Consider the following 9,870-nt stretch of genomic DNA (forward strand, 5'->3'; position numbering starts at 1 on the left):
AATTGAAGTCTGACATAGCAAACAGAAGCTACGTTAAGACAAGTAGCCAGCCCAGGGTGTGACTGTATGACGCGTGACAACACTTCAAGTGCAGCGCTGTTGCAATCTACAGGCCCAGAATCAAGCCCTCCCCATACTTCACTGAGGAAGAGTAACATCAGATATAACTTCAACATCATTTCATCCCCAGATTTTGACTCACAATGACCATGTGATAAACACTGTGCTGAAATAGCAGGGAAGAATAAAAAGGACAGACTAACTTTATCGATACGGACTAGACTTAAGAAAACAGTGCTAGTCCATGGCAACTGTTAACACTTTTTTTTACAGATAGACTCAATTCTAGCTTCTCCTACATTTTTATATCAAGCCCTTTCTAAAACTAGCTGAAACTGAATACTCGCAACAGTATCAGAGATACCTTGGTTAAATCAAAAGGATTAAATGGAAACTTCTCTGCTTCTTCAAATGTCATAACTTGAATATAGAAAGACCACGATGGGTAGTCCCCCTTGGCAATGGCGTTGTAAAGATCACGTATCGCGTAATCAGGATCAGTAGAAGCCAGTTTTCCTGCTTCTTCAACTGAAAGATTTTTGATGCCCTGGTCAGTCTAAAAGCAAATAAAAGCAGTAGTATCAGTTATAACATGGAGAAAATATTATAGAAGCCATTAATAGGAATGTAATTTAACAAGACTTAGAGTCCAAGAACACAATTGCTCATCCTCCTATCTCCAATAATTTGAGTTCAGACTGACAGTACATTCAACAGTTGCCATTCAGAGAAAAACGAGTTCTCTGATAAAAGTGAAATAAATATGTAATGCTAGACCACAGAATGCAAGCTATCAAACATGAAGGTATGATCCCTGCAGCATATCAGGTAAAGAAGCTCACCCTCTCCCCTTACAGGACAGGGTGCTCCTTTACTGTCCCACCAGCTCACCTTTTCCTGCAGACCACGTGCCAACATGAAGCAACAGAACGGTCCCGGCTTTCAAAGCTGCAGGTTCTAGACTCTACATGAATCTCACCTCCCCACGTCTATGTGTGATATCATTAGCACTAACTAAAATCTCACTTTAATGCACTTTTGACAACTCACAGGCTAAAAGCTGCTACATAATCCCGCTTAGTTTACCATAACAGTTTCTGAAGCCTTGCTTTGCAGGTAGATGTCTAATGAGGTGAGAAGCTGCACTGCCTTTAAAACATTGAAGTTAAGCTGTTCTCAACTAAAATATGTTATATACTGCTTTCTCAAAAGTGAGGGAGTTCTGTAAGTCTCAGGTGCAGAACTTTTGGAAACAAGAGTTTTTTGATTTTGATACCCAGTCAAGGCCATTTTAAAAAACACTCGATCAATGCAACTAATATCCAGAAGATAAACAGCAACAAAAACCAAACCCAAACTGAGATAATTTTAACCTGAAGAGGCACCCGTCGAATACAAACTACTGTGTAGCCACAAACATGAAACAGGAACATATCACACAGTGAATAAAACACATTTCCAAAGAGCCAGAGGATTCTTGCACCTGCACTGAACATGAACAAGGGAGTCTGGTGGGAAGCACGAGGCTGAAATGCAGCAAGTTGATCTAGGTGCTCATGTCCAATATATCCACATACATCATATCCAATGCATATTTCCAATAGAAAACTGGAAAAAGCATCAGTACCTTCACGTGGAACTTGCAGTAAACTGCTCTTCCATTAGCATTAACCAGTTTAAAAGTATGTGACCCATATCCATTCATATGGCGAAAACCATCAGGAATACCACGATCACTGAATAAGAAAGACACCTAAAGAGAAGGATCGGACAAGATTAAGGGACTCACTACATGAAGGATAAAGTTTGTTTATTGCGTTCGCCTGCAGCACTGGGAGCTATCTTAAATGTTACGTATTCCTTGAAGAATTTCAAGTTTAATCTTTAAGACTGTTAATGAAATAAGCCTACTTTGGTTTTGCACAAACAACAACTGTGAATTAAACCTATGTAAAGTTCTATGCCCACATGAAACATGACGAAATACAAGACATAAACCTTAGTGATAATTTGCTGATCTCCCCTACAAGCACAGAGCAGGTAAGAATGGATAATTTCAATACAAGAACTTCTTCCAAGTTAAAGATAAAAATCCAAAAACTTATGTCCTTAACAACTAGTTCTTCAAAATCTTCAAGTACCACGATGCAAACATACTCAAAATGCTGTTTTTCTTTAGGTTTATGAACATAAATGATGCTTGTGGTGGTACTTCTTCCAGTTACTCAAAGGCTTCTGCATGAACCTGTTTTCTTTAGGAAAAAAATACAACTGCATTTACTCAATACAACTGCAATTACTCAAAGGCTTCTGCATGAACCAGTTTTCTTCAGGAAAAAAATACAATTGCATTTTTTTTTTTTTGCATAACATTCTTTGACAAAAATGCATTTCAGAATAATTAGAATGCAATGTGAATTCTAGTCATTTCTGAAGCTGATCTAACGTGCTACACAACATACAGCTTTAAATAAACTTGTATGTGATAGCACTACTTCCCCAGTATTTTACTGTTCTCCAACACCAACAATTTGCTGATTACCAGTACCTCCACTGTTTCAGCGTTAGAAAACTGAGCAACTTCCTCTTCATCCCTACAGAAAACACAATTATGAAAACAGGAGAACCCTACTCCCTTCAGAAAGTCTTTAAAAAAGGCTAGATTCACATACTAATGCTTAAAAGTTATTGTAGGCCTTTCACCTTTACTGTTCCTAAAAGATGATGAAGGTTTTTAGATAAAACATAGAAAAGAAAGAGTTCAATATCCACTGTCATAACCTGATTTCCTTCATCATGCAGAATAAAGTCAAAGGAGAACCTTACTTGATGCAAAGACTCCGGGCGAAGGCTCCAGAAGTCCCACACCATGTCTGGATCCTTCAAGTGAGTCTGAGGGTTCCTCTTTTGGCTATGGATGAAGGATGGAAACTAATTTGTCCAAAAGTGGAGGAGGGAGGAGACAGAGAGGGGAAAAAAAAAATTTTAAAAAAAAATAAATCTGTAACTCCTCCAAATTATCTGGGGTATATTAAGCAATTCCTGGTGCAAAACAAGACAAACAGCTTTTTCAAGGCACTTCACAGTGAAAGGAACAGCACACTGAAAGACAAGACAAAACTCTAAGACCACTGAAAAAAATCTTCTACTGTCAGACCCTTCCTGCAACCAAACTCATTCACAGACTAGTAAAATTAGGTTACAGTGAAACATTTATAATTAGGATAGATAGGCTGTTAAAAGCTAAATGCTTGCATGTAAAAAGTTTTAAATGCTTTCATTTCATGACAGGTCAAGCGAAAGGTAAGTCTTTTCAAATTTGTATATCTGAACTTTACTGATTATCTGAGTGGTAGATGAATACAGAGATACTACAACATATCTGTGCAGAACTCCTCCACTCAAGAAAAGCCCCTGTACTTACAAAGTGCTGTTAAACTTACACTAAAAGATAAAAAAGATAAATCAGATTTTTTTTTAGAAAAAAAGAATTCGCAAGAAGCTTTTTAAGTGAGAAATGTCAATTTTTTATTATCTCCCCACCTGCCCCAGATAGCCCCAGAATCAAAAAAAAACCATGAACAGAACAGCTAATTCAGACACCAGTAGAACTGATCAGATCTGAAGTTAAAAACACAATAATGACCTTACTCGCTGGCTATTCTGCTGTGGCAGATGCACTAGGGGACACAACAAGGCACGTGTGTTCTTAATTATTTTTTTTTTTAAATAACATCTCTTCAAGTCAAAAATGTTCAGACCATCTGACAAACAGCAAAGTTTAAGTCTGTCAGAAAAACAGCTTTTGCTTCTCAGCAGAGCAAGAACAAGGCGCAAATGAACTCTGGGACTCTTGCACAAAGCACCCTCATCTTTTGCGCTTACTCACCAACATCGCATCCCGGATAAAGAAGATGGGAGTATTATTTCCCACAAGATCCCAATTACCCTCTTCCGTGTAGAATTTCATTGCAAAGCCTCGAGGGTCACGAACTGTGTCAGCTGATCCAGATTCTCCAGCTGGAAGAAACACGTGAACACAGGGAAGTGTTATGAGAGGAAATGCTTGCAAACTGTGAACATAAGAACACTGGCCTTGAGAATACACCATAAAATCCTAAAAGGGCGGGGGGTTTGTGTATCAAGGAATTTGGGGCACATTTTCAACAATACTTGAGGTACTGCAGGTGTGAACAGGCTCAGCCAAGCATTCAGGTCACAGTTAAAAGAAAAAAAAAAACACCATAAGTATATCCACTTGAACCAATTCAGAATTGTATTATCACTAACAGACACAACATTAGATTGTAAGGCTGAATCAGCTAAAAAAACCATTAGTTTCCGTGCATCAAAACCCAGGGCCAAAGCTCTCATTTGGAAGGGAGCAATCTAAACAGCGTGCCTAACAAAAAAAGCAGATTACTATAGAAGAGTTGTAACCTTTTAATTCCCCTCCAAAACAGACCTTTCAGTGGGTAACTTTATACCAGAGATAAAATGTTCCAGGAGCATTTGGGAACAACCAGTGTTAAACGTGATGATGAAATAACGAGAGTGCTCACTTGTCTCAGTTAAAATCCATTTGTGTGCTACACAACAGCGAGGAAGAAACGTGTTCAAGCAAAGCAGAGAAAGGGAATGATGTAACAACCTCCTTCAGCACACAGACCAAATTCAGCTGCACGTCTTCCCCAGATCACATTCCATGACTCCTTTGGCCCACAGGACAAACCCAGCAGCTCTTTAAGCCCCGTTGGACTATCTTTTCTCTCCAATACTACCTCTAGAACTAGATCCTCGTTAGGATTTCTTCTCTTTCCAATACAGATAAAGCAGTAACACGTATATTTCGAAAGATATTTTTCTATCAGACAAGATATTGATCCTAATGCACGTCTTAACCAGTAGCATTTCAGATTTTGTTAGTTTATCCATTCAGTTCTAAGAAATAAGAGTTTATTTAGGGAAGATCATTTATTCTTCTTTGCCTAGTACTTACTCTACAGGATCCATCCCCAAAACATTCCCACAGCATAAGAGATTGTAAGTTTTTAACTTTCAAGTGTTAAAACTACTGCATGCAAGAGTTGATTACAATCCACCCAAGAACAAAACGAACTTTGTCAGAAAAACAAAAAAGTAGCCCAGACTATCCTTTCTCTCACAGTCCAAAGGGAAAAGGGTCTACAGAGAGCTCTGGCAGAAAGATGCAGAAGCTGCTTCACATCTTAAAATTTAAATGAAATGCACAGAAAGGGAATTGGTTGGCAGAAAGCATTTCAAACTGCCTTCAGTACACAGAGTGCTCCCCAACGCAAACATTGTCATCCCTGTAACTATGGCACACACCTAAGTTACACACACAATAAATTTAGAGCCTTACCAACAGTGGAGAACCGTATGGCAATTGGAGTTCTTTTTCCAACGCTTTCAAACACTTTTGCCCTACAATACTGGGTGATATCATGAGTCACTTCAAAATAGCCAAAGGCTCCTGAAAAAAAGTAATTTCAAAGTATCAGACCTAGATATCTTCCTTCCATTCACAGGGTATCTGTTATTCCTGTATGGTCCAACATACAACTTTAAGTCAAAAGGAAACACAGAAATACACCAGATTAAACACTGCACTAAACCCCTCAATTTGTTTTCACAAAACAAAACTTACTTAACACAAACTATTTGCACAGTTCTCATTCTCCCCGTGCTTAACTGATCATTAACAGCTCCCAGTAGCAATCCAGACCTCATCCCTACTGCGCAAAATAAGAAACAGGAGTTTTTTGGATGCTCTTCTACCAAGATTTGCATATTCACCTTAGAGCAAGACAAGCATTTCTTTAGGCCTGATACGTGTTGCAGAATTTTTGGTCCACCTGCAAGCTGGATGAAGCAACAAAATTCTTCCCACCCCCACAGAAGAGTTTTTCCCATGTACGTTACATTATAAATTCAGTCCTGTATTTTCTTCTTCTAGAGCAGTGTAACAAAAAAATCAGAGGTGCCAGTTCTATCCTGCTAAGATCAATACCAAGTTTTAAAATGAGTGGGTTTCGTTGTTTTTTTTTAACTTAAATATTAGATCACCATCTGGCTTTGGCAGACAGATATCTCAGATGAAAAAGGCAAGAATTTCTACTAAATAACATGCAAATATTAAAATAGAGATGGGCAAGTCTTCCCTTCCAGAGGAACAGAGTATTACAGATAAAGGAAGCAAGAGATTACAGTAAATATCATTAAAAAATTAAGGGCTACAACTACATTTTTTCTTATTGTTTTTTCAAACAGTTTTTCAGCGCTTCAGGTTTTGGCACAGAGTTCCTTAAAGTCATGTCTTAGCACTGTTGTTGACGTGGATTTATTTATTATAATCTGTAACACTAAATTATACATAATATACCACAATTTATCTGCCACAATCTATGTGTTAACTCAAAAGCTTTTTAAAGTCTCATCCCACAGAGAGGAAAAAGGATGTGTTTTTAAACATACCTGCCCCTTTTGCATGCACAACTCTTTCAGGAATCCTCTCTCTGTCAAAATGAGCCATCTCATCAGTGAAAACAACATCTTGAACAAGAAGAGGTCCACGTGGCCCCACCGTCAGAATATTTAGCTTATCCCCTATGGGGTTCCCAGCACCGGTGGTCAAGACATCTGGTTTCTGAAAGCAAGAAAAGGTCAATGTCGCAACACCAGAAATTAAAAACACTCTTTACTTAAGTCACACAACATGCCTGGCTCAACCATTACATGTCACAGGACATATTAACAGGTGTGCACCAAAATGATGCAAGATTCTGGAATTAGCTCCAGAAAATAGAGATGTCTGGTTGTAGTATTGTAGGACAATGCCTGGGGCTATTTAAGAAAGGGAGTTCAAGCCACGTATAATTCAAGAGTGTCTTCCACAGTTCACAAATATTACTTGTTAAGACCATCAGTTTGCCCCCACTTCAACAAGGGAGGATGGGAGAAGAGCACATTAGAACAGGAGCAGCTGCTCAAATAATAAGGGAGAAAGGAGAGGAAGAAGAAGATGATGGCGGTACAGGGAATGGAGGTTGTACTCCCACCTTCATAAAAAATAAAAGAAATGAGCCAAACACAGCAAGAAAGGTACATCAGCTCTAGAGACCTGATGATCACAGGTGTCAGTTGCTCCTGCAGCACATTTGTTAACTGTTAGGAGCCAGGGCGGTGCTTGTGAAGGATTTAAAAGAACACAATAAAAGTGAACACAAAATAAAAATGAAATAGGCAAAATTCTCATCTGTATCTCACGGAGAAGTACACTGAGCTGGACTAGCCTCCAGGTTTTTTTTACTAAGAGGCAACCCCCAAAGGCAGGAGAAGAAAGAATTATTCACATCTACACCTTGAGTTCTGGCAGAGAATACAGGGAGTGTCACACACACCTTTGTTTCACTCTGGTACATGAATAACCACATCAAAGACATTTTGACAGGATAACTGCATTTCCGGTGTGTTCTTACTAATATGCAACACACGCTATTCTAGCTGGCTTGAATTCCCAAAATATCTACGTTCTTTATTCTTCATTCACCACTTCATTAGCGTAAAACCGTAAGATAAATTCAACTCCTTAAGTATGCTGGATATCCTAACCTCCACAGAAATTCGTACAAACATTAAGAAAACTTGCGTATCTGGTTACGAATAGGAAACTGCTCATAGAATTGCTGAAGTTGAAAAAGACCTTTAAGGTCATAAAGTCCACCCGTTAATCCAGCAACGCCAAGCCCACCCCTGAACCACTTCCCCGAGCACCACATCTACGTGGCCTTGAAATGCCTTCAGGGATGGGAGCAGATCCTGCCAACAGCACCCTCTGCTTCTGTCTTTTCCTCCCCAACCTCCCTGTGTCATCACTCATTACAGACATTTCCACCCTTCCCACGTGTTCTACTTCCACTCCAAGACAGCCTGTGACACAAGGTCCCCGTGTACAGCTACAGCACCATTTATGGATTCTGACTACTGTAATTCTGATAAAAGCTAACTCGGGGGCTTGGTAACTTTTTAAACACGAGACGCAGCTCTTAACACCTGGCCACTTTTAAGAGTCACTGCCATTTATGTTATCTTGAAGTAGCAACTGAGTTTCACTCCATCCATTGAGAAACAAAAAAGCTACATTGAATTAGAGCATTGTTTATCCTGGAGTTCTTTATAAATTCTAAGGATCCCAGGAGACTTAACCACATGGTGGTAGGACTATAACGCACATACCAATATCTATAAACTTCTCTGCTACAAAGCCTTTAGAAGACCTTGGTATAAGATAGAACGGGGGGGAATTGTATCCTAAGGAGACTTTCCAAGTCCTTCTGATTCACCTATGCCTTTATAATCCCTTTCATGTGATTACCTCAAAGGTAGAAATACCCCTCGTGTGTTAGTTGTAAGCTACGCGTGCAAAAAATAAAGGTTTGTAGAGGCAATAGAGCCTTTTTCAAACCAACAGGCTACACTATTGTCTAAAAACCACTTCTATGATGCCATCATTTTGCACCACTAGAAGCAGCTAACCAAAACCTCAATATTTGGAAACGAAACCTATCAGAAAAATTGAACAGCTTTGTGGCTGTGTGGACTCTTTTGAGCAGGCAGACTTTCTGAATCAAGGTTCTTTCTGGTGTTCACATTGGAAGTACAAACTTTTTTTTTTTAAATGGTAGGTTATATTTGCTTCGGTTTCAGTGTAAGGTTACATGGGTCACACTAAGTTTAATCAGTGTGAAGGAAGAGTAAAAACACAGTAGTTTTAAGAAGAATTCTCCTACTTTTGGACTTGAGTCTGATATCTGTATTTTCATATGGTTGGGAGCTACATACAGTCAAAACTTTAAAAGATGCGTGTGTATTTCATTACAGCACTAACCTGCTACCAGAAAAAGAAGGGAAACAAAGCCAGGAGAATTTTAGTCACAGCTGTTGTAAACATCATACATCAAAGTACATACTTCTAGGCATTACTGATACTTTGCACCTTATACAAGACACTTTAAAATTCTAATAAGCCCTCCCTACTTTATATCTTAAGGTCTCATGACTCCTTATGCAACACAGATTTGGGGTTGCCTCCCAATCTTCAAATTAACCTTGGTCTGTATTCAAACACTGCTCGGTTACAGAAAACCTGCCATCCCTGCAAAAAGTACTACTCGTGGTACAAAAAGAAAAATATTATGAAACACCCTAGAACACGATGAAGTCACGTCACTGGAAGGTGGTTTTCGCACCCTATCTTTTAGAAGCGAGAGGAAAAAAACAAAATCAAGGCGACTTAATGGCTGCAAACGGGGGGAATGGAGGCATTCACTTGTGTCTTGTGAGACTGCTGCCTAGCAGAAAACTTATTTAAGGGCAAATCCAAGTTTCCGTGAGAAAATACATAGTAAAAAATCTGGTTACAGTGATTTGATGAAGATGGGAAGTCAACTCGTGAGGTATTTATACTTTTAAGCAAGTATTCCGGGGTGTATTCCACATCTCCAGGAGAATGTGTGCCAGGCTGGCGATTACGTGTGCTCAGGATTTCAGCCACGGCACTTGGGGCGGGTAAACAAGCACCCGCTCATGGCTGGATGTGCTCCCTGCCCTGGGTTATCCCCCAGCTACACCTTCCCTGGCTCCTACCGCCCCCGACAGCACAACTGCGCCTACCTGACTTGAGATGAAAACCAGACCAAACAAACCCAAACCCTCCAAAGAACCAACTATATAAAAATCTCTGCCCAAGGCCTGGGCACTATTCCTGCCCCACGGGACACGCTGCGGCCG

General features: G+C 39.6%; 1 protein-coding gene across 1 annotated transcript; it reads right to left on the minus strand.

The window, feature by feature from the left end:
• Positions 1–424: 424 nt before the first annotated feature.
• CAT (catalase) lies at positions 425–6,776 on the minus strand (the record flags this gene model as incomplete). The annotated part of the gene is made up of 6 exons (XM_009866488.1): positions 425–616; positions 1,688–1,813; positions 2,887–2,991; positions 3,950–4,080; positions 5,444–5,554; positions 6,556–6,776. Coding segments are annotated over 6 exons (886 nt in total), but the record flags the coding sequence as incomplete, so codon positions are not given.
• Between the last annotated feature and the right edge of the window lie 3,094 nt (positions 6,777–9,870).

This window comes from Apaloderma vittatum, unplaced genomic scaffold (assembly GCF_000703405.1).
Source record: "Apaloderma vittatum isolate BGI_N311 unplaced genomic scaffold, ASM70340v1 Scaffold44863, whole genome shotgun sequence".
Classification (NCBI taxonomy): Eukaryota; Metazoa; Chordata; class Aves; order Trogoniformes; family Trogonidae; genus Apaloderma; species Apaloderma vittatum.